Source organism: Bubalus kerabau, chromosome 14, assembly GCF_029407905.1.
Source record: "Bubalus kerabau isolate K-KA32 ecotype Philippines breed swamp buffalo chromosome 14, PCC_UOA_SB_1v2, whole genome shotgun sequence".
Classification (NCBI taxonomy): Eukaryota; Metazoa; Chordata; class Mammalia; order Artiodactyla; family Bovidae; genus Bubalus; species Bubalus kerabau.
In genome coordinates, this window is record NC_073637.1 from 3,327,624 (window position 1) to 3,350,690 (window position 23,067).

Consider the following 23,067-nt stretch of genomic DNA (forward strand, 5'->3'; position numbering starts at 1 on the left):
AGCTCGTGCCCTGGACAGGGGCGCCCTGGACGGTCCTCTCTGGGATGCGTCCACCCCTAGGCCCATGCTGCCCGTGAGAGAGTGGGAGGATCTGCAGGGCCAGGCAGGGGCCGCAGCACACTTGGGGGTCCTGTGCTGCCCATGGAAGAGCTGGGGGATCTGCAGGGCCAGGCAGGGGCCGCAGCACTCTGTGGGGGCGGGGCATGCTGCCCATGGGAGAGCGGGGGGATCTTCATGGCCAGGCCATGCTCTGTGCTCACTCTCCCCCTGCCTCTTAGATCTGGAGGGCGGAGGTGTGACAGGGGAGATGTCTGGAGAGTGACAATGAGTCTAAGAGGGAGGGTCTACTTTATTAGTTTGTGTATTTTTGAAAGTGGTAACAGGGCACCAATAAGGAAAATGCAGTAAGTTGATGATGAAGTTGCTCTCACAGTAGGGCTGCATTGCAAAGAGATGTGAATATCAGTGCTCTTTGCAGGGGGCAGTTAGGGCCAGGCCCAGAGGCTGTGTCTCAAGAGGCACTTTGCAGAATGTGGAGTCCAGTCCCTTGGGCGTTGGAGACTGGGGGCTTCCTGAAGGAGGTGGCACCTGGTGGAGCAGGGAGGGGATGGGAGAAGGGGGCGTGCATCTGGGTGAGGGGGCGGAGCGTGGGATGGAAGCAGCCAGGCTGGGGCGGGGGCCTGCTCACTGCCAGTGCCCCTTCCCACCCCGCACAGCCGTGCCCCGGGCCACGGAGCGGGGCAGCCCTGGGCTCTGCGGTGCGTGTCACAGCCCCTGCTGCTGGGTGGTGGCTGCTGTGGGCATCAGAATGGGGCAGAGAGTGGGCGGCCTTGCTGGAGGGGATAGGCAGGGGTCTGTCCAGGTGCAGAGTCTCTGTGAGCAGGGAGCTGGGGTGGGTTTGGAGGCTATGAGGTCAGCGTGGGGCTTGGTGATAACTTAGAGGAATTCTCATGTTCCTGAGCTCATAGTTGGAACAAGTTATTATTGATTTTCGTTGGTCTCTCCTTGCTTGTAAGACCTTGAAAATTCAATTCAACAAACATTTATTTATTGATGCCCAGGATATGCTGGGCTGTGTGTGGTGTGGGGCTGCCCGAGGCTGCAGACCCGCCTGCTCGGTCACTATCCAGGACTGGGCACCCAGGTGAGCCTGTACTTTTGCTGAGCTCCCCTCGTTCTCTTGTGACCCCTCCTGAGCTTCCACCCTTGCGAGGAGACAGACAGATGGAGACAGGTGGGGCAGGGTGCTGGCCCGGCCTTGCCCCCACTTCTGTGGACCCCCTTGGTGGGCAGTGGTTGTGGGTCCCTGCCATCAGTCCGGGGAGCAGAGGCATCCCCCGCTCTCAGTATTCCCTGGGCCTTGCGGCCCACACCTAACCTGACCCGGCTGGGTGCTTGGAGCCTGCACTCTCCTCTGTTGTGGAGGCTGCTAGGAGGGCCTGGAATCCGTCCGAGCCGCGTCCTGGCCGTCTCACGTGGGAAGGCGGGGCCCTTCCAGCATCTGGACTGGGAGGCACAGTGCCCGTTCCAGTGGCCACGCAGGTGCGGTCACTTTGCTGGATGGGCTGGTCCTGACTGCCCCCGGGCAGGCCCTCACCCCACCGCCTGCCAGGCCGGGTGGGCCTGGAGAGGAGGTCCAGGCCGAGGCGCTGATTGCTGACAGGGGAGGGCCTGGCTGTGGCTTGGTGGGCTGTTGTGTTCCCAGTTCTGGGAGATGGTTTTTAGGTAGTGTTACCGTCACCATTTTCAGAGCAGTAACTGCTTCCTGTGGGGTTTGCAGGTGCTGGGAAGATGTGTCCTTGGCCCAGGGGAACAGGTTCGGGTCAGGACGCACTGGTTTGTGCCGCTGGACAGTGGGGTGGCTGGGCACCGCAGGGACTGGCGTAAAGCAGTGAGGCACGTGGGGCCCTGTGGAGCCGCCCCCTCTCCTGGGCCATGCCGGGCCCAGGCAGCCTTCAGCTAAGGGGTAGCTGATCCTTGCCCTTCCTTGTGCCGGATTTCTGGTGGTGAGACCAGTGCATTTTCCTGGCACCCCCCGTGTGTCCATCCCTCCCAGCTGTGCGTGCTGCCCAGAAGCCGCCCGCTGCAGGGGTGGTGGTTGTGGCCCCCTTCCAGGCAGAGCCCTGGGCTGCGGGCAGGCATGTGGAAGTGGGCCCCAGGAGAGGCGCCCTTGGGAGCCTGGGCCTGAGCAGCCTGGCCTGAGAGCCTGGGTGCTAGCTGGGCCACAGGGGGCGGGAGCGCTGTGTTAGCTTTAATTATCTGGGCAGTTAGAGCTATGCGTTACGAAAGGCGGGCAATTAGATGCGTTCCTTGAAGCCATGGAGAAATTGCTGGCTATCAAGTTGAGGGAACTGGGGCAAAACAGATCCCTGTTAATTGCATGAAACCTTCAGCAAGGAGGAAAGCCATGGTGTATATCACTCTGTAAAATGTTATGGAAACGGAAGTGATTAAGGACATAAATCTGCGTGGATGCAGGGGGCGGGTGAGGGTGGCCAGAGAGGGAGGTGAGCGCCTTGTACCCCAGCCTCCGCGGCCCACCTGCGGCGCCCTCCTCACTGCCCATGGGAGTTGGGCCTGCCCTGCCGCTGGCTCTGGCTGCAGGAGCTGCTGGGCTCCCCAGAGCGGGGTGGATGTGGGCAGGGCTGATCGAGCAGTGGGCAGCTCCCCTGCCTCCCCTGACCACTGTGTCTGGGTCTCCCTGCAGCCTCCAGCCTGCATGGCCAGCGGCCCCCTCCCACCAGCAAAGTGATCAAGACGCGCTACCGCATCGTCAAGAAGACCCCGACCTCACCTCTTAGCACCGCCCCCGGCCCCCCAGCCCTGCCCTCCTGGCGGGCGCGGCGGCTCTCCCTGTCCAGGTAAGAGGCCTGCGCCTGGTGGGCTCCAGAGGGTGGGGCGGGCCAGAGGGCCTCAGGGCCTGAGCGCACCGCAGCAAGTGCTTGGTCTGTAGTTGTTGACAGGGGAATGTGCTAATTTTTTTACCCAGCAATTTCTGCACAAGTCGTGTGGCCAACCCGTGTGTGCCACACACTTGTGCAGACTCACGCTCCCTGTCATCAGCAAGCCGCTGGAGCTGGTCTGGGAGCAGCTACGGCCCGGACTGTTGAGGCCACACCACACTGGGTGTCCCTCAGGGAGAAGCTTCTGGTGAGAGAGGCTGGGCCAGGTCTCTGTCCTACGGCGATCGTCAGGGGCGGGAGGCGAGGCTGCAGCCCGCTCCACCTGCCAGCCCCAGGGGCCTCCTGCTCTCGAGGGCTATGGCCTGGCTCCGGGCGGCCTCTGGCTGAGGGCGTGTGCAAGCTGGGCGGCCGTGGGAGAGGAGCTGGGGACCTGCTGGCCCGCGGTAGGTGTGCCAGGAGGTCAGCCTGCCCAGGCAGTCAGCAGTGCCCACCACCCTCCTCCCTCCCGCTAGGCCACACGAAACTTGGCCCTGCTGCCGACTTTTCTGGAGGCGATAGCTGGAAGTATATTTTAAATTAATTTTACTGCACTTTTTGTAATATTTTTGTTTTAAATAGATTTATAAGCATCTTGGGGGCTATTTCTACAAATTTATGAAGATAATTTTCACTCTCTCGATAAGGTTAAATTTACACCTGCTATTTCCATATTAATTCACAGTGCTAAGTGGGTCTAATTTTCTTCCGTTCTCCTATCTGGTGAGCATGGCCTTTCCTAATGCAATTTCCCCCTCACTAAATCACTGTGATCGGGAGTCATGATCGAGCTAAATTAACTTAAATTAATTTACTTAATAAGAGCCCCAGATCATCGTGAATGAGGTTCAGATTTATTGATTCCTGCTCCTGCCTCCCCCTCCTGCAGTCGGCGTCCGGCTGCCTCGGCAGCCCAGGCCTGGCCCAGCCTCTGCTGGGGCTGCGTGACCTTTGTCAGGAGGCGCCAAAGGGCCCCTCCTCCTGGCTCCTGGGGCCACGGGAGCCCAGGTGTGGATCCAGCTGGGCCAGTATTGAGTGCTGAGTGTGCCAGGCTGTGTTGGGGTCACTGATCAGAAATGAGCGCCAGGCCTAAGGGGCAGAGGTCCTGAGGGGGGAGGTGGCTGGGCGCGCCCCCGAGGCAGCTGCCGCCTTGGTTTCAGCTAAGTGTCCAGCCCCTCAGGCGGAGGACGGCCCGGTCAGCAGCAGGGCCTGGGCTGTGCCTCCCCTTCAGCTCGGGACTGGCGGGGCTGCTGCGTGGGCAGGTGGTGGCGTCCACACTTGGGTCGGGTGCACAGCAGGGCTGCTAGGACAGGCCCGCCCAGCCTGGCCGCCAGCCCCTCTCGGCCGCTGCCTGCCTCGAGCTCCGTGTCCCTGTGACAGTGGACCTGGCCCAGTGGGGAGGCTGGGGGCCTGGTGTGGAGGCTGGGTCGCCGCCCAGGAGCCCTGCCAGGTGCCTGGGTTGCCAGCCCCGCAGCCCTGCCCGTGCTCGGTGGCTGCAGTCGCTCTAGCTCTCAGCAGCCCGGTGCGGAGGTGCGGCCAAGACACGTGTTAGCTGAGGGCGGGTGTGGGGCCTGCTCAGGGGCTGCCTCCCTGAAGGCCTGGACCCTCGCCAGGCGCCCGGGAGGCCCCCGAATGTGGTCTGGGGGTGGGGGAGCTGAGTGGCTGGGAGGCCCGGGAAGTGTGGCTGCCAGTGAGTGGGTTCCTGTGCCCAAGGTCACCTGTGCCCTGGCGGGGCCTCCTCCTCGGCAGAGTTGCTGCCCGCTGCTGCCCGGCCCGCCGTCAGCTGCTCGCGCCCGGCTCAGCTTGTCAAGGCAGCAGGATGGGCCTGTCCCCGGAGCCGGCAGCCACCTTGATGCCTGCCCACTCTGCTCCTTCTGTCCCTCAGCGTTGGGGCTGCCTGTGTGTGGCCGGCAGGCGGTGGAGAGGCCCCAGGGCCCGCTGACCTTGACCCTGACCTCTGTCCCGCAGCGGCAGCTTCCCCAGCTCTCCCTGGCAGAAGGAAGAGTTGTGCTGGTGACTGGGCCGAGGCCAGGATGGGCTCCTGGCTGCTGAGTGACCACAAAGCAGGGCTGTCCACCAGGCGCCAGGCTGAGCCCAGGGACCAAGGGCTCTTCTTGGGCTCCTGATTGGTGCCCCAGGGAGAGAGGACACCAGTGGCGGGCTGGCTGGCAGGCCCTGCCGTCCTGAGGTCTCAGGAGGGCACATGGCCTCCAAACGCTGCAGCCTGCTCTCACCCCACCCGCTCATCCTTGGGGGGCAGCAGCCCCTCTGCCCGACCCCTGCCCTGCGGGAGCCAGCGGGATGGGTGTCCCCAGGCCTGGCTTCTGGTGTCCGGGAAGTGACAGAGATGGCAGGGTCCTTGGCTTCTGCCCCCCAGAGGCCCGTGAGCCTCACTGTGGCCTGACCCACGTGCCGGCCTGGCCACCGCTGTTGGCGCTGTCCCGTGTGCCAGGGCACACGTCTGCCTCACGAGGTGGCTTTGTATTTTGCCCCCTGATTTAGACGGAAACCTACCTACTCTGAGCCCCCGGTCAGTTTTGGCCTCACGTGTTGGGGGCTGAGGCCCACTTGGTAGCCCACATTCACAGCAGGAGGCTGGGGTCCCCGCCCAGCCCCGTTGTCTGCTCTGGAGGTGGAGGAGGTTCTGGTGCTGCTGTGGTGAGGCTCTGACTCCAGAAACACCCGAGAGGAAAATCCGCTGGAAGTAGGGCCGTTAGCCCATCAGGTCTGTCTACCGGTCAGCCCTCATCCCATTGGGGCAGATGGAAGGTGGGAAGCCCCTGGACACACTCTCCCCCGACCCGGACACCGCCCACCAGGCTCCCTAGACATGTGTCCGTCGTCCCATCGAAAGCTCCTGGCTGCCCTGGTCAGGAGAGTGTGCAGAGGCCCGAGCAGGCGGGACACAGTGGCGTCTGCCCCTCCTGGGAGCGACGCCGGCCCAAGTTACCCTCGGCGCTGTTCCATGCTGCTGTCCAGGCTGGCAGACGCCCCACTTGGGGGCCACCTGGCTGTGGGGGCCATGGCGACAGGCCCTGCGGGCCCAGGCTGGTGCTCGCTCCCGAGGGGCTCATGGAGTGCGCCCTGGAGCTGAGGCTCACGCTGAGAGAGGGCTTAATTTTTTTATTCTAAGATTTGTGGATTTGCCATGCCCTCGCTGGCTTCCAGCAAGTTCATGAGTCTGAACTGAAGCTCGGATGTGACTTATGTCCCCAAACGGCCTGTCACTTGTTTTCTCTCTGAATTCATCTGATGGGAAAGTGCGGAATAAACAGAAGCCGCTGTGCTTAAGCAGCCGCGTCTGCAGGCCGCGCTGGCCTGACTACAAATGGTGCTGTCACCGGGCCTGCCGCCCGCCGTGCTGCCCTCTTTTATTTTACTTTTGTGTCTGTGCCATAAATCTTAAGTAATCTCAGATGGTTGACAAGGTTTGGGCTGTGACTTTGAAGGCTCTAACGCGCTTCTCCAAAGTGACACTCGTCATCGTGAAGATGGGGAGCTGCGGTCCCCTCACCCGCCCTTCTTGGGGGCAGGCGGCCCCCTCGCCCCACCCAGCCTCCCCCGACCTGCCTTACCAGGGTGCTGGGTGGCCCGGGCTGCTGCGAGCAGACGCTGCACGCAGGGCGGCTCACACAGGTGTTTACTGCTCGGTCTGGAGCTGGACATCTGAGGTCAGGGAGCCAGCCAGAGCCACCGCTCCTCCTGTGGCACACGGCCGCCTGCCTGCTGTGTCCTCACCTGTGAGGGAGACAGGAACTCAGGTCTCACGAGGACACTAATCCTGTCACGGGCCTGCCCTGATGACCTCGCCTCACTCTCGTGCGTGCGTGTGTGCTAGGTCGCCTTAGTCATGGCTGGCTGCGACCCCATGGCTGTAGAGATGCTCCGGGCAAGAACACTGGAGTGGGTTGCTGCGCCCTCCTCCAGGGGATCTTCCCGACCCAGGGATCGACCCAGGTCTCCTGCATTGCAGGCTTTACTGTCTGAGCCACCAGGGAAGCCCCATCTCACCCTCATCACCCCCCAAACGCCCCGTCTCCAAACAGTGTCACACTGGGGCTAGGGCTTCAACATGGGAGTTTGTGGGGGACACAGCCTTGAGTCAGGGCAGGGGTGTCTTCTGAGGGCAGTGGGACTAGGGTCCACACAGCCCCCGACCCTGCCCTGAAGGGTATGTGGCACTTGGAGGAGGTCAGGGGGCACCCCTGGGGGAGCAGTGCCCCCCCCCGAGCCCTACCCTGACTCCGGGGGGCCATCCTGGGGGTGCGCAGAGGCCCTCCCAGCTCAGAACAGGTGGGGTTCGCAGGGTGCCTTGGGCTGGGCAGCAGGGACCCCCCCACCGAGGGTACCCACAGGCAGCCGTCCTGTGCCAGGCAAGTTCTCTGGTCAGAAGTCAGCAGAGAGTGAAGCGGACGCTGCCGTGGGGCGAGTGCCAGGAAGCACTGCGACTCATCCAGGCTGATGGAGGTCATGGGCCCAGAGAAGGCTTCTCTGGGCAGGGGCTGTGGGGTCGGTGAGGGCCACGTGGCGGGGGCTCTTTCCAGGGCAGGGATGTAGCCCCGGGTGTCTGCTCAGAGGGCAGTGGCCGCGGGAGGTGCTGGGGGTGGGATCGGCCTGCTGCTGCACCTGCGGGAGCTGCAGCTTTCCTCCAGGCGGCCCCTCCCCAGGAGACTGTGTGCAGCCCTGGGTCACACACAGGGTGCCTTGTGCTGTGGTCCTGGGGGCGCCCGCCTGCCCTGGGGCAGAGCCTGGCTCCACCCAGCTGTGCCTCTGGCTGCCCTGCCGATGGTGAGTGGCCTGTCAGACAGCGGAGGAGGGCCCTGGGCCAAGCACCACTCAGGCAGCTCCCGTAGGGGCTCTGAAGGGGCCATGAGAGTGGAATGCAGTTTTGAACTGGTCCTGCTACAAAGGCACGTGTCCGTTTCAAGCAGGGAGAATGATGGGGACGGGGGCTGGGGCTGGTGGCTCCGTGGGCAGCGGGCCGTCGAGGCGGTCCTGGTTCCGTGTCAGAGGCAGGCTCTGCCCCCTCACTTGGTGTGTGAGATGCCAGGTGAGAGCACTTCCTCGGGGCGTTTGAGTGGGACAGGAGGGGCCCCCACACTCTGCAGGGCCTGCTGCGGCCCCCCACGGGCTGCTCTCTCTAGAGACAGGCCTTCCACTTGGGCCAGAGATCGCGGGTGTTTGCATGTGACCCTTGGCTGAGCGTTTTCTCCTGGATCGTCAGTGCCGCAGCTCAGGCCTGGCCAAGCAGAGCAGGCACAGGGTCCGGTCCCCAGGCAGGTGGCTCTGGTGACACCTTGCTGCCCCTGGGTCTCTGGAAGAGGAGCCAATCCGTGCCTTTCTCTCGTCCACTTAGTCCCCAGGTGCTCGTGGAGGCCTGCCCTGTGTCAGGCCCCTGCTTGTCTGGAAGCTGTGGCCCAGTGGCGGACAGACTGTGTTGGGCCCCCCCCAGGCGTGACTGCCACCGAGGTCTCTGCCAGGCCTGGCTCTGCTGAGTGGAGGGGGCCAGGCACAGCTCTGAGACTCACTGTCAGGCTGCAGCCCTGCTCTGTGGCTCATGCTCTGAGTGGCCGCTTTATGTCAGCATGTTGGGGACAGTGCCCTGTTGTGGCTGACTCTCTGTCCACCCCAGGGGAGCTGTGAGCCAGGGGCTGCCGGGGAGAGGTGTGTGTCAGGAGGCAGGGAGGGGCTGTGCCAGTGGGCAGGGCAGGGCGGCGGCAGTCGCTGTGGGCTCCTGGTCTCACTCTTGGTCCCTTTCCTAGTCGGTTTCTAGCATGTGGTGTTCTGGATAACTTTATTCTCACCTACACAGAGGCACAGAAGAGTTGCAATAACGGTGCGTGGAACCACAGTGTGTTCTTTGCCTGGGCACCCCGATTCTGTGCACCCCGCTCCATCTGCTGCGCTGTCCCCTCTGCTCCGTCCCCTCTTTGGGGACGTGAGCCTGGGCGCCCTTGACCAGGGCTCCAGAGACAACCCCCTGCACGAGGAGACGCAGCTCGCTCTTCGGCAGGAGCCCTGTAGGTCCCTCGGGGTGTTGGTTGTGCCCGGCCGTGTGAGCGGCCTGTCCCTGCTGGGCCTCCTGCTCCGGGGGTGCGGTGTCCTGCAGGGAGCTGCCACCCCTCCTGCCCACCGCCCTGTATGTCCTCCTCGCGTGTGCGCACGGTCCTCACTTGACAGGCTGTGAGCTGTGACCATGTGCTCCGTTCTAACCGTCCATTTGCTGGCGCACTGGTCTGTGGAGGCCCCTCAGGGCTGCCCTGCTCCCTCCCCGGGCGCCGCCCCTCACTGAGCCTACTTCACACACACAGCAGAAGCTTCCAGGCTCACCTGGGACTTTCTCTCCGCAGGCCCGACTCCTGGGAGCCCAGTAGCTCCTGGCAGTTCTCAGCCGTGGGGGGTCTCTCAACAGTGCTGACGGGTGATGGGAGCGTGTTGAGGGGTCTGGGCAGGGGTGTGCTTCCTTCTCGCAGGCCTTCCTGGGTTCCCATCACGGTGTGCTCTCAATGTGTGTGGCTTTCTGGTGCTTTAACCTGCAGTCTCCTGGTCACCAGGGGCATTGGACACTTAGGCACAGATGCTGGAGGCTCTTCCTGTCCCCTGTGTCTTTCGTGCTCACTGCCCGTGTCCATTTTTAATGGCTGGTTTGTCTTCTGCTCCTGAGCCACGGGACCCATCCACTTATGTAGGGCTCTGGGTCAGCTTTTCCCGCCTTGGAGCCTGGGGTGGGTCCACCAGGGCTCTCGGCCCGCTGGGGGCTTGTGTCACCAGCCTTGGCCCCCGTTCAGCGTGAGGTCGCAGAGCACTCCCCGGGGGCTCTTGCCTGGCCTGGCGGCGCTCTGCAGCATCGCCTGCTTCTCTCAGCGCCTTTGTACTGGAGCCTGGCCTCCGCCCTCGCCACAGATGCCTGTGTGCTCTGAGAACAGACTCTCCTGCACCCGCGGGAGCTGCCGAGAGCACGCCAGGTGGGATTTGAAAAGAGAGGAAAGAAATCAGAGCAGGAAGTTCAGCCTGCAGGTGACGGCAGGGGCGCAGAGGGATTGCGAGACCAGAGCTCTTGGTGCTGAGCTTTGGAGGGGTTGGGGTGCCTCCTCTGGGCCTTCTTGGGGACTTGGTGGGACTGGCAGGGGTCAGGGCGGGCCCTGGGGTGACCCCATCCCCTCCTCTCCTGCCTCCCACCCGCCTGCCTCCCTGCATGATGCTGAAGCAGGTCTCCTCTGGCAGGTTTTTTAGGGTTTTATTTTATGAGAACAGGCGGTTACGGCTCCCCGAGTGCTGTAAAAGTTAATGTGATGGCCTCCCCGTGCCTGTGCTCATTTTTATAATTTTTTATTTTATGAAACAGGACAGAGAGCTTAGTGACTTATTACTATTCATTTCGTTTCAATGCAGTAAATATTGATTCAGTTGGGGGTTTTCAATTTAAACCGCTTGGCGATTATATAAAATATTACTGGCCTCTGAAATTATGCTTACCGATCCCTTCGGCTGCTCATTAAGGAAGGAGTGCAGTTGTGGGTCCCTTTGCCTCCATCATTCTAATAGATGGTCTGAGGTGCGTTTCTGCATGGGAGGTGCCACGGAAACTGCTGGTGGGGGCCTGACAGCAAGGATGCAACTCTTAATTTGGAAGTCGCTTCAGAGCGAGCCTAGGTGGTTTATTCATTTCTCTGAGTCTAGCAGGCCTTTTGGCTGTCAGCAGCCCTGAGGCCTGAAGCCTGCCTGCCTCCTTGGTGGGATTTGGGAGGGCCTGGGGCCTTGGCTCCTCGCCCCCTTGGTAGTTTCGGGGAGGTGAGGGAGGCCAGCCTTGCCAGGCCACAGCTGCCCCTGTGTGCACAGGGGCTGGGGCACCTTGGGGTGCCCGCTCTCCCTCCAGAACCTGGTCCAGAGGGGCCTTGCTTGGCCTCGGTAGAGCCCAGTCTCTGGCTGGCAGGCCAGGCCTGGGACACAGGACCCTGAGGGGCCCAGGACGGCCGCCATCTTCCCTCTTCTGTCCGCGCTCTGTCCGCGTGCCGCCCTGGGTGGGCTGGCACGTGGAGCCCCCGCCCAGGGCTGCCCTGGCTTCAGACCAGCTGGTCATCTGGGCCCAGTCTGTCTCCATCCTCCCCAGCATAGGCAGCTCCAGGGTGGGCTGTGTGAGGTCGGGGGCAACGGCCAGCGCTGCCGGGGCCCAGCACCGAGGAGAGGATGTGCTCGGCGGGGCCGCCAGTGCCACGCGGCCCCTGGGAAGGGGCGAGGCTGGGCCGTCCTCCTTGGCCAGCTCTGGGCAGACACTGACGGGCGTGCAGGCGCCTGTGTGGGGCTCCGTCCAAGCCTCTGGTCCACCCTCCTCGGTGTCCACACAGCGCCGTGACAGTCATCCCTGAGGCAGCTCTGTGCCCCCCTTCCTCCTTGGCTGTGGGGCTGCTGGTGTGGGCCCGGGTCACGGGCATTGTCGCCCCAGTGTTTGTGGCTAAACTTCATGACAGATGGCACCTGGGTTCCATCTGTGGACAGTGTGGAAAGTGGCACACACCGGACTCCCTTTTTCTGCATCTCAGACTAGAGCTGCCAGCACACGGCTCTGGGCCCTTCCCTCTCCAGGCCCACCGCGAGCTGGCCCGGAGCCCGTGGGCCAGGGCGTCTCCCTGGGCCAGTGTCCCTGAGGCCATGCCGGTTGGCAGGAGCTGCCGTGGAGGGCTGGTCGGGCCTGGCAGTCCCTGGGGTGGCCCGTGTTCTGCCCCCCACCCAGGCTCTGCCACAAGCCCCTGTGGGACGGTCTCTGCCGTCTGCAGCCCCCCGGTTGCCCGCCTGCCCTGCTGGTCTCTCGTCTGTGTGTGACTCACGGGCCTTCTAGTCTTTGGCCTTCTTTCTTCAGTCTCTCTGTCCTGCTTTTCTGTCGCTGCCTCCTCATGTCGGTGGCTTTCTCGCTTTCTGTCCCTTTTCTCCATGCACAGACATGTGCACCCCTCCCTCTGTCCTGCCCCCTGGCACCTTGGCTGCATGCGGGTGCCTGGAGCAGGGAGGTGAGGAGGCCGCCCGCGTCCCTGGCCCCTCTGGCGGTGACCCTCAAGCCTCCCTTACACAGCCTGGTGGGGCAGCGCTGCCCCAGGCCACCCTCGTTCTTGCCGCACACGAACCCCCGCCTGGCCCCCACCCCGCGTGGACCCAGGCCATCCACAGCGCACTGCGTCTCGATCGTGGATGTGCAGCTGGCGTCTCTGCTTTTCGGGAGCTGGCTCAAGTGTCCAGGGCCTGCCCGGCAGCCTTCAGACCAGCATTAGAAAAGAGTCAGGCAGGTGGCGCATCGCCCAGGCCAGCCCTGCAGGGCCCCGTGTGACTGGCCACTGTGTGGCCGCCCCACGTGCTTGGCGACACGCCTCACGGAGACACTGGTGCACAGGCCGGAGTGCTTCAGAGTAAACCTAGAGGGAGCCCCTGCGTCCGCCCGAGGGAAGCTTTGCTCTGTAGGCAGCGGGACTGTCAGGACGCCGGCAGGGTCCTCAAGGCCCTCCCCGTGGAGCCCCGCGGGCTTCCCTAGCTGTGCCCAGGCCCCAGCCACACCTTGCACCAGGCCCTTGTGGGTCTGTGTCGGTGCCCCCAGGGGCACCTGGGGGTGCCCCCTGGGGATGAGGAACAGGGAAGCTGAAAATACTGCTCCTGACAGGAAGAAATAAAATGTCCTTGTCACCCAGCGGTTCCTGGGTGCCTTACACAATCAAACATCGTTTTAAACACCACTTTTATCTTGGTTTTAGAGGTGGTAGTAAAGCAGCGTTCAGATAATCAATACCACATTTAACTCTTTGCATATATCAACCTCTAGCTTGCTCGTACCCCAAAACACAGTTCACCTCTCAGGGCCAGGCCAGGGCCTCTGGAGATGGGTGAGGGAAGGCGCTGTTCTAGGGGTTCCCCTGAACAGGAAAACGGGCTTCCTGCGTTGGCTGTGGGGTGTGGGGGCTCACCGTGCTGCGGACCATGCCCTAAAGGCCCTGCTGGGCCCCAGGCCGCCTGGCTCCTACCTGTCCCCAAGGCCCCACGTGCGGCTCTCAGGCGCTCTGGGCAGGCAGCTCCCAGTGGGCACGGGCACCCTCGGGTGGGCTGCGCACGTGCTCCCCCTGCCAGACCTCCAGTTAACCTCCCTCTCCCCTCCTGTGCTTGCCCACCCCCACCACCATGTGCCCTGCGGGTCCTCAGAGGGGGGCCTTCGGTAACCCCTCAGCCACCCCTTGCCATTTAGGGCTCCACCCAGCATCTGCTGAGCCAGACACCCATCAGCGTTTGCTCCAGGTGGGAGGGGCTGAGGGTGCAGAGTCTCGTGTGTTGGGACAGGTCCAGCGACTGCTGCCCTCCCCTGCCCACCCGTGCTCCCTTCAGGAAGGGACCCTGACCCCGGCTGCTGCGAGCCTGATGGGCAGCCTGCCTCCTAGAGTCAGGGCAGCCGGCGAGCGAGCCGGTTTATTTTTCTCTGACTTTCCTCGAAGTCAGCAAGGTTTCTGTGGCTGCCCCGCCCACTCCCCAGAGTAAGGAGCCCCGGTTTAATTTGCGGTTAGATGTCTGTTAAGATTGCGTCCACTTCCCAAGTCAGCACTTAATTGGCAAGGCGCTTGATTTAACAGCGTGGGAGCCTCCACCGGAAAAATGGCTTGAATAAATCACCGCCTGACGCCAGAAAATAGATATAATCTCAGCATTAACTACATTAATAGTAGCAGGAGCCGAATTAAGAAAGCCATAAAGCATAGGCGGGGGAGCATAAATTATGGCCTGGGCTCTGTCCCTCGGGCCCTCGGCGGCGGAGCTCTTCTGGGGGCGGGGTGGGGCGGGGCGGGGGGTGTGGCTGCTCCCGGCCCTGCCCGCCTGCCTGTTGGGGGCCCGGTGGGCGTGTCCGGGGCGGGGTTTGCTTTGGGGCGCGGCCTGCCGGCTGCAGCACCCCACCTTGCTGGGCTCGGGTCCTGGAAGGGTGGGCTTCGCCCCCTGCCCTCCAGGGCTCCCCACAACCCGCCCGTCGCCCTAGTGGGGGTCGTGGGGGCCGAGTGCTTTGCACCTGGACGGTCGTCCGCCGGTAGGTGCCCCAGGTGCTGGCAAGGACTCTGCCGTGTGAGACCCTGCGCGGACTGCACTGCCGCCACCTCCCGCTCCCGCAGAAGGCTTCGCCCAGGGTTCTCCCTCCCCGGGAAGCCTTCCGGAGGCCTCCCGGGGCTGGGGCTGGCGGTGGTGGTGGATGCGGCCTGAACCGCAGCCTCCTCGGGTGATGGAGACTGGACTGGAGCCGCGAGGCCGGTCTCCCCGGCGGCTGCCCTAGTCTGCACTTGTGCCGCAGCAGGGGGCTGCCCTGCTTGGCGGCGGCCTTCTGTCCGCCTCTCTGAGGTTGGTCCGTCCAGGTCGGGCCTCGGCCCCTGGGCTGTAGGGAGAGTCGGGTGCGCACCTTCTGCCGCGCTGGTGTGCGTCTTCTGTCCTTCCAGGTGTTAGCTGCCCCTGCCAGAAACTTTGCCTGTGCTCTAGAAGAGATTGCGATCCAGTGTTCATTCAGACTTTGGTGGTTTTCGTTGCTTCCACGCCACGTGGCCTGTGGGATCACAGTTCCCCCAGCAGTAACACCTGCCATGGCGGTGAGCCAGACCGCTAGATCCACCAGGGAACTCCTTTAATGTCAGTTGTGTTCATGCTCTTTGTTAAGTTAAGCGTTTTTTTTGTGCACTGTTCATTTGCCTGTAGCCTGTTTCTTACGGGTTTTCAGGAATCTAAATATTTGGGGGGGGCACCCTTTTGGCAGACTATACATTTTTCCTCAATTTCTGTTTTGCCTTTTGTTTTGTTTGTGAGAATTTTTAATGGAACTTTTACATTTTCTGTGTTCTTAGATCTGTCGGTCTCTTAAGACTTGGTATAACACACTGATTTGCTTAGAACCACTCTCCTTGTCCCGTGATTCATGAGCTCGGTTATTCTCTTCTAGTGCTGCACTTTCTAGTTTTACAGTTAAAACTGTAATCTACCTGGAATTTATTTGGAGACTTGGTGTGAGATTAAATGTCAAATTTAATTTTGTTTAACGCTTATCTGGTTGTCTTTGGAACACTTATTAAACATTCAGGCTTTTTCCCATTCTTTAAAAATGTCACCTTTATTATATAAAATCTTGTTCCTGAACTTGGCCTTCTGAACAGACCTTCGAATTCCGTAGGCAAAACGTGTGGTTTGTTTGTGTTTTCAGTGGTCAGTTCTGTGGATTTTTATCTTGTGTACCTACCACAGGGTGTGCCCATTACCTGCCCCCTGACATTACCTACCCCCTGCAGGGTGCTCCCCCCATGCGTCCCCACCTACCCTGTGGTCCCTCTCCTATGTCTGGAAAAGCTCTGTCTCAAAACTCTTGAACTTCATATAAGTAGGTTTGTGTAATAGGTGCTGTTTTGTGTAATTCCTTTTGCTTACCATTTGTTATCCAAACAGACTCATAGACTGAAGTCTGAATCCCAGTGTGGCTTTTTGGAGGTGAGAGGTGATTAAGGCTGAATGAGGTCATTAGGGTGGGGCCCTCATCTGATAGAATTGGTGTTTTTATATGAGGAGGAAGAGATGACAGGGCCTGCTCTCCAGTCACCCTGGGGAGAGGCCCGGGGAGAGGCCCTGTGAGTGCCTGGAGACCCTCTGCAGGCGCCTTGATCCAGGCTGCCGGCCTCCAGGACTGTGGGGAGACGGGGTGATCTACAGCAGCCTGAGCCAGCTTGTCCTGCTCCTCTGCAGGCGCCTTGATCCGGGCTGCCGGCCTCCAGGACTGTGGGGAGACGGAGTGATCTACAGCAGCCTGAGCCAGCTTGTCCTGCTCCTCTGCAGGCGCCTTGATCCGGGCTGCCGGCCTCCGGGACTGTGGGGAGACAGGGTGATCTACAGCAGCCTGAGCCAGCTTGTCCTGCTCCTCTGTAGGTGCCTTGAAATGGGCTGCCGGCCTCTGGGACTGTGGGGAGACGGAGTGATCTACAGCAGCCTGAGCCAGCTTGTCCTGCTCCTCCCCAGGTGTGCCCTCGCTGCTCTTGCTGTGCCCTTGGTGGACGTCCGGGGGCTACGTCTCCGCTGCTCTGTCCTGTGGGGCATGCTGCCGAGTGATGAGGGGCGCCCCCTCCCCCCACCGTGGAGCTGGAGCCTTGGTGGGCAGGCGGATGCCGGGCGGCGGGTAGCTGGGGAGGAGGCTGAACACACGAGGCAGTGTGCAGTGCCCTGTGCAGTCTTTCACCCACGTTTGTGTTAGTGGGTCTTTTATTGATTTGCTAGCACTCTTTACATATTACGGCTACATTCCTGTGTCAGCGGTCTTCTCACAGTGTGGCGCTTGTCTTCAGCGCTGTCTTCATCAGTCTTCTTTTATGAGTGTCCTGTTTGAGAAATATTTGCCAAGGTCACATTTTCTTCTAGAAGCTTGGCTATTTCAGTGTTATATGTTAAGTCTGCGATCCCTTATGAGTTAACTTTTACTTGTAGTCTGAGGTGGGGGTCAAGATTCCTTGGTCTCCTTACAGCAGAACGTTTATTGAGTCTACCCCCACCCCACCCCCAGAAGTGCAGAGCCAGAGTCTGTGCTCTTGCTGGGCTGTGCGTCCTTACCACTCCTGCCTGTCTGGCTTCTGTATTCCTCAGGTCAGCCATAGGAACACTGGCTCAGTTTCAGCCTTTCGCAGTGGACACCTGCCACAGCATCGCCTGCGGTGCTTGTTCAGCTTTTCCTGGTGGTCTAGCTGGTCCCACTGCTGGCCTGGCGGCTTCGATGGGCGTGCTTCACTTGTAGTTGGCTCCCTGCTCACCCTCTGACCCGCAGGAGCTTTTACGCTGAGCTCAGGGGCCTGTCCCTGGGGTCTGCACGCCCACCACGGCTTCTCCTGGGAGCTGTGCTGTGCTCACACGATTCTGAGAGGAGCCCTCCTGCTGGGGCCTGTGGGGCGGGTCACCTGCCTCCCCCATCTCCCCTCTTCCCGAGTATCTTTAGGTAGCCATGACACGAGGGTCCCTGATGGCCGGGGCTTGTGGCGTCTGGGGGTGTTGTGATGTTTCCACTATGTCACGTGTCCCTGGCTTGGGCCGCCCTCCAGTGTCTCTCAGCTCGGCCATGTCCAGGTACTGGGGCCCCTTCATGACGTGCATGCAAGCGTGAGTGTCCTAGGGCTCCCCAGAGGGGCACGGGCAACTGGTGTGAGATCCAGAGGTGAAGAGGGGCTGCAGCTGCAGGGACAGGGAGGCTCGAGCGAGGCGGACAGTGGCCCTAGGTCCTAGGGCCGGTGACAGGCCTGCATGGCGGCAGGGGGAGCTGGAGAGACAGCATGGGGTCCAGGGCCAGCGCCCTCCCACCCTGCGTGGGGCTCAGCGAGGGACAGGCTATGAGCGGAGTCCTGGGAAGGGCCGGCTCTAGTGTGCAGAGAGCCGAATGCCGGCCAGCAGCGCTTCCAAGGAGGGTGAGGGCAGAGACCCCAAGCGAGATCACCAGGTGGGATGTGATGGGAGGTCTTGCGAAGGCGTGCAGCCCTCTGCTGCCAGAGGCCAGGCAGCCAGGCTTTTGATCGGGGCCTCAGTAAGACCTGTTCTGCCGAGAGGACAGCAACTGGCGGCAGCTGCCGGGCTCTTGGGGGTGTGGTAGTGGGGTGCACTCTGGGCTGGCCCCCACGCCCCTGGTGATGGGGTTTGAGCCACAGACACCAGGGCACAGAGGAGGGGTTGCGGTGAGGGGGCTGTGTGGGCAGCGGGGCTGACGGGCAGGCCCAGAGTGGAGGAGGGAGCCCCAGGAGGTGCCCCCTGGGGTGTTCTCCAGGAGCCAGTGAGCTAGGTGGGGCCTCAACTTGCTGAGTTCCTCCCAGAGGACTCGGGGCGCAGGTTCTGCTACCCCAGCTTCCTTCCCTCCCCTCTTGCCCATGTGGGGAGAGGACAGGGATGGGCGGACTGGACTTCACATGCACAGTGGGCTGAGGCTGGGGTGTTGGTGTGCCAGAGAGAGAGAAGGACGCCCAGAGCGAGGGGTGGCGGTGGAGGGGCGGCTGCGGTGGGGCCAGGCCCTCCCCGCCCTCCCCAGTGTCAGGCCCAGGGCCTGAGCGATAGCCCAGCCTGTAGGATGACACCGGGGAGCAAGGATCGGGGCAGCTGAGCTGGCCGACCCTGGACCCCGGGCCTGTCCCCGGCACGCTGAGCTCTGCACTCGGAGGGGGCCACTAAGGCCCAGTAATACCTGCTTTTTGTAGCTAACACGCAAAACACCAATATCTTCAGCTAAAATGGATTTTTAAAAGTGTCATTTTATGGAGAATTTTACTTTCTATCTTGTTGTTTATTAGGCTCTTAAAGGGAAAGCTTGTAATGCATCCATTGATCGCAGCACCGATTGAATAGATGAGAGCTCATAAAACAGCCCCGCTCCTTAGGCAGCTGCCGTGCTCACGCTGGGGGCAGTTAGTGCCCCCCACCTCCAGTGCCGCTGGCCAGGGCACCCCCGAGTCACTTCTGCTCGGGGCTGGGGAGAGACGGGGCAGCGGTCCCTGGGGAAGGAGCAGGGCCCTCAGGTGTGTCCCGCACCCCCACCCCCAGTTTCCCCCCCCAGCGCTCAGCCTGTGCCCTGGCCCACCAGCCCTCTGGGGTCCGTCCTTGTTGTGACCCACCAGGGTCCTCAGGCCTCGGCTCCCACCCAGGCCGCAGCCCCCAGCCACTGTGACCAGGTGTGTCCTGGGAAGCCCAGCCATCGCCTCGGCCCTGCCGCAAGGTGGCCGGAGCTCGGCAGGCAGGTGGGCACACTCGGGAGGAGGGTCTTAGGAGGCCAGATGGCCCCAGTCACCCTGAGATCCGCACCGTCCATCCGTCCGTCCGCTGAGTTCCTGGCCCTCCTGCCCCGCCACCCCACCTGGGCCCTTGTCCCCAGCATGTTCCGTCAGCACCTGTGGGACTGGCTGCCTGTGTGCCGGCCGACCCGGCCTGTGGGGCGCCGGGCGTCAGCGTTTCCGCGGAAAGCCCGCTTAAGCAGTTTGCAGCCGTCACGGTGGCGGCGCCAAACCTGACCTACTTGGGATTCGCTGCGCGGCTGCCCGGCGCCCTTCTGCTGACGGCGCACTCCTCGCTTGCTCAAGCTGCGTGGAACCCGCTCCACGTCCTGAAAACTGCTTCCCCGCTTGTTTTCTCTGCTCCCGGCAGGCTGCCCACCTCCTGGCCCACCACGCTGAACCAAAGGCCTCTCCTGGTGTGGGTGCCCACGCATCCCAGCTCCCACCCACCGAGGCCGCCCCACATTTCTCTTACTGGCCCCCTGGCAGACCCCAGGGTGGGAGACTCTGGTGGTCCCCAAGCCTCCCTCCTGGTGTGCGCTCACCCTGCACGAGTCCCTGGAGCCCCCACTCGCCAGCACAGCCCCTGTCCCAGATGCTTGCTCCCAGGTGTGACTGGGCCCTGTACAGGGTCAGGGGAGGCTTCCCAAGGCCCCAACATCCGAGCTTGGGCTCAGGGCAGAACTCAGGTGATGGCAGAGGCCCAGCATATGCACAGGCCCTGTGCAAGGATGATCAGCAGGTGGTGGGAGCAGTGGTGGGCCCCGCAGCAGAGCAGGGAGTGCTGCCGGCGGGGGGTGACGGGAGATGAACTGACGGGACAGGGTGCGGCGGGGACCCCGCCAGGGAGCGTCAGTGAAGGCAGGGCCCCAGACTGCCTCTGGGGCAAGAGAGGAGGCTGGCTCAGGGAGGTAGGGTCCTCTGTGACTGGGGTCTGGGCCTGTGGTCCCCAGAGAGATGAGGGTCTCCAGGAGGCAGGCGACGCAGACTGTGGGTACTGGGAAGAACGTGCCAGCAAGACCCCTCTGTGCTGAGAGGCCTTCCTGTGGGAAAGCAGCCCTTAGTTCCACCAGCAGCTCCCTGTCCAGGTGTGGGCCCCTTGGCCTGGCCCTGGCCCTGTCCCCAGGGGCTCCCCACCCTCTCTGGGTGCACAGGACCTGCCCTTGCCAGGCTGCCTTAGGACTGGGTGCTGAGAGGCCATGGCACCCTCAGCACTGGGTTTGCTGGAGCCGGGCCCCTTCAGCTCCCGTGTGCTCCTGCGGTCCTGGCCGGGCAGCGGCAGCCAAGGCAGTGTCTGTGTCAAGGCCGGAGGTAGGCACAGCTCCAGGATGGAGCTTATCCTGCCCCGGGCATCCTGGAGGCTGGGGCTGCTTCCAGAGTCTCTAGGGCCAGGCCGGCTTTCTGCCCCTCGCCTCCCTGCACGCTCAGGGGGAGCCACTCTGCGGCCTTCAGGCGACACAGCCCCACAGGCTGCCTGTCGCCGGCCCGGGGCCTGGGGTGCACTCACTGTGCATCAGGTCCTGTCAGTGGGTGGGCGAGCTACGTGTGCACACGTTTTTGGGAGCCCGTCTGCCTGCGGTTCTTTGGGTGCACACCTGTGCCCCAGGCTGCCAGGCCACTGGCGAGGATGCCTGGGTGGGCCCATCTCAGCCGTGCAGCTCGAGAAGTAGACTGCGGCAGGTGCCCTGCATGCATTACTGGACCTGCACCAACCTGCTTGGGCAGTGGCCAGGGAGCGTGCAGGGAGCCCAGGGGGACTCTGGCAGGGTGGGCTCGGCGCTGCTGGGGGTGTTGCCCTGCAGGGTGGGCTCGGCGCTGCTGGGGGTGTTGCCCTGCAGGGTGGGCTCGGCGCTCCTGGGGGGGTTGCCCTGCAGGGTGGGCTCGGCGCTGCTGGGGGTGTTGCCCTGCAGGGTGGGCTCGGCGCTGCTGGGGGGGTTGCCCTGCAGGGTGGGCTCGGCACTGCTGGAGGGGGTTGCCCTGCAGGGTGGGCTCGGCACTGCTTGGTGGGGGGGCCTGCAGACCCAGCAGAGGACATACCACAGTCGTCCCGGCTCTTGGGAGAGCCTTCCTGTCCTGCCCAGACTGATGTCCTGGCTCTCAGGGTCCTGCTTCCCTGGGACTGTCCTCTTGCTTCCTGGGCACAGCAGCTGAGGGGGCCTTGGAGGGCAGAGCCCCTGGGAGCTCCTGGACAGCCTCGGGCCCGGAACGTTTCAGCTGCTCCCTGGGCAGTGGACATGTGGATCGCTTTTCTTTTTAAACCTACTTTTGCGGTGTGTGTGTCTTTCTCCCCATTACCAGCTCTTTTCATTTAAAATGTTATCTCCCCCCCACCCTGTCCTTTGTGGCCCCCCGGGGGGGCGCCCAGGAGAAGCCCAGCCCTCACCCCAGTGTAGTCAAGGTTATGGTGATAAATCCTGGGGCATTGTCACTTCTATTCGGAGTAAATTGGCTGGCCGCTTTCGGGCTGAAGGAAAGATAATTTGCTGTAGTATTTCAAATGGATTAGAAATGGATTTGAAGGGAAAGTTCATGCCTCCCATTACAAAGGCGAGAAAGAGGACTATCTTAAGGCACGGTTCCCTCCCTGGCCTTCATTATCCACGCTTAATACCTTTCCTATTTTCCAGCGTTAATGAAATTTCCTGGCGGCGTGGGCCTGCCGGACGGATGGGAGAAGGCTTTAGGTCTGAGGCTCCTGTAGTAGAAAAGGAATTACAGGCCCTTGCCGCGAGGGCAGGAGCGCTCCCCGGGTCCTTGGCCCTGCTATTATCTCATTAATTTTATCCCCTCTTCTCAATACAGCTCGTTTCCAAAGGCTGTCCTCTCCATTAGGGTAACAATTTACTGGAGTGCCGTGACACCCACAGCAGTGAAAGGCTACGAGCGTTTGGGGTGAGCACCCCCAGCCCCGTGTTCCAGCCCCCGCCTGCCCCGGTGTCTGCTGGCCGCAGGCCCAGAGTCAGCGGGCCCAGTGGGTGAGGGCAGGCAGAGGGGGCCGCGCGGCTGCCAGCTGGGCCGGGGCCCATGGGTGCAGGGCCCTCCCCAAGTTCTTGGGGGCGCCCACCTCCCCCCGGTGGCCCCAGGGTGCCATCTGGGGACGCGGCTCCTTCCAGCCTGGCTCCCAGGCTCCAGCCCTGCCGCAGCCCTGCACCCGGGCACGTGGGTCCTCGGGCCCGGGTGTGCACGTGGGCCGTGAACACGGAGAGGAGGCCTGCTGCACCCCCGCTCTGCCCCGAGGCCCACGGCAGAGCCCAGGAGCAGGTCTTCTCTCTAGAAAAAGGGGCCAGGTTGGTTGGTCATGCTCATCCATAAGAATAGTCATTCCCAGGCCCTCCAGCCTCCACCTGCTGGGCCTGCCAGGGCTGGGCCGCCGTGTGCTGCTGGGATCCATAGCTTCGCCTGCGTGGCTGCCTCTGGGGGTGGTATCCTGTCCAGCCTTAGCCCGGAGCGTGTGTCCAAGTAGGGGGCGCTTCCTCACCCCCTGGAGGGCTGGTCTCAGGGCTCCGTGGCTCTGCTTCCTCCCCCCACTGTCTCAGGGGCATTGTGCAGCCTGTGTCTCTCATTTCATGGGGGCCAGCGCCGTGGACGGAGGGAAGGTGGGGGAGGGGTGCCCCAGCGAGGCAAGGACGGCTGAGAGGGCTGTGTTCCGGCAAGTGCGTCCTGGCATCTGGGAGCACAGCCTGTTGGGGGGGCGCTGGGGGTGGTGCCCTGATGGTGACCCCCCATGCTGCCCCCTGCCCAGGGCACGTTGATGGAAGGGCAGCTGCCTTGTGGACAGGAGGCCCCTGAGGGCTCCGGGCAGTGCAGGGCTGGGGCTGCGGGCACCTCTCGGCCTTGAGCTGGGGGCTGTGGTGACCGCTGGCTGGGCTCCACTCACCGTGGGGGTCGGGACTCAGGCCAGGCTGAGCCTTTGAGCAGTGTCCAGGATGCCTACAGGGGCTCCAGAGCTCCTAAGGCTGATGGGCTTCTTCAGTGAGGGTGGGACCCCCAGCCCCACCCCTCCTCAGCCCCTCCCCGCCTTGGAGGAGCCCAGGAGACACGTCAGGCGCCCACTGGGCACGCAGATGCCCCGAGCCCAAGGTGCGAGACCTGGGTCCCAGGGTCTGGGGAGGGCCTGGGATCTGGGGAGGGCCTGGGGTCTGGCTATCTCCCCAGCACTCGGCTGGGCCAGGGAGTGGGCAGCGGGAGTCCCTCTGGCGCAGCCAGGGTGGGCAGGGCTGCCAAGGACCCTTGGTGGGGGTCACTCCCTCCAAGATTGGTGTTTGTGAACTTGAATTTTAATTAAGGGAAACTGGGTCAAGTGCTTTCTGGAGGCCTGCTCAGCGCTTCCCGCCTGATGCTGCAGCTTCAGG

The 23,067-nt window shown here is 62.6% G+C and overlaps 1 protein-coding gene across 1 annotated transcript in view; it reads left to right on the forward strand.

Annotated features, from left to right (window-relative positions):
- The window catches only part of ZC3H3 (zinc finger CCCH-type containing 3), a 63,276-nt gene that overhangs the window by 22,869 nt on the left and 17,340 nt on the right, over positions 1-23,067 (forward strand). Inside the window, exon 4 of the mRNA XM_055545593.1 lies at positions 2,708-2,861. Within this exon, the coding sequence (XP_055401568.1) occupies positions 2,708-2,861 (154 nt within the window). The remainder of the gene's footprint in view (positions 1-2,707; positions 2,862-23,067) is intronic.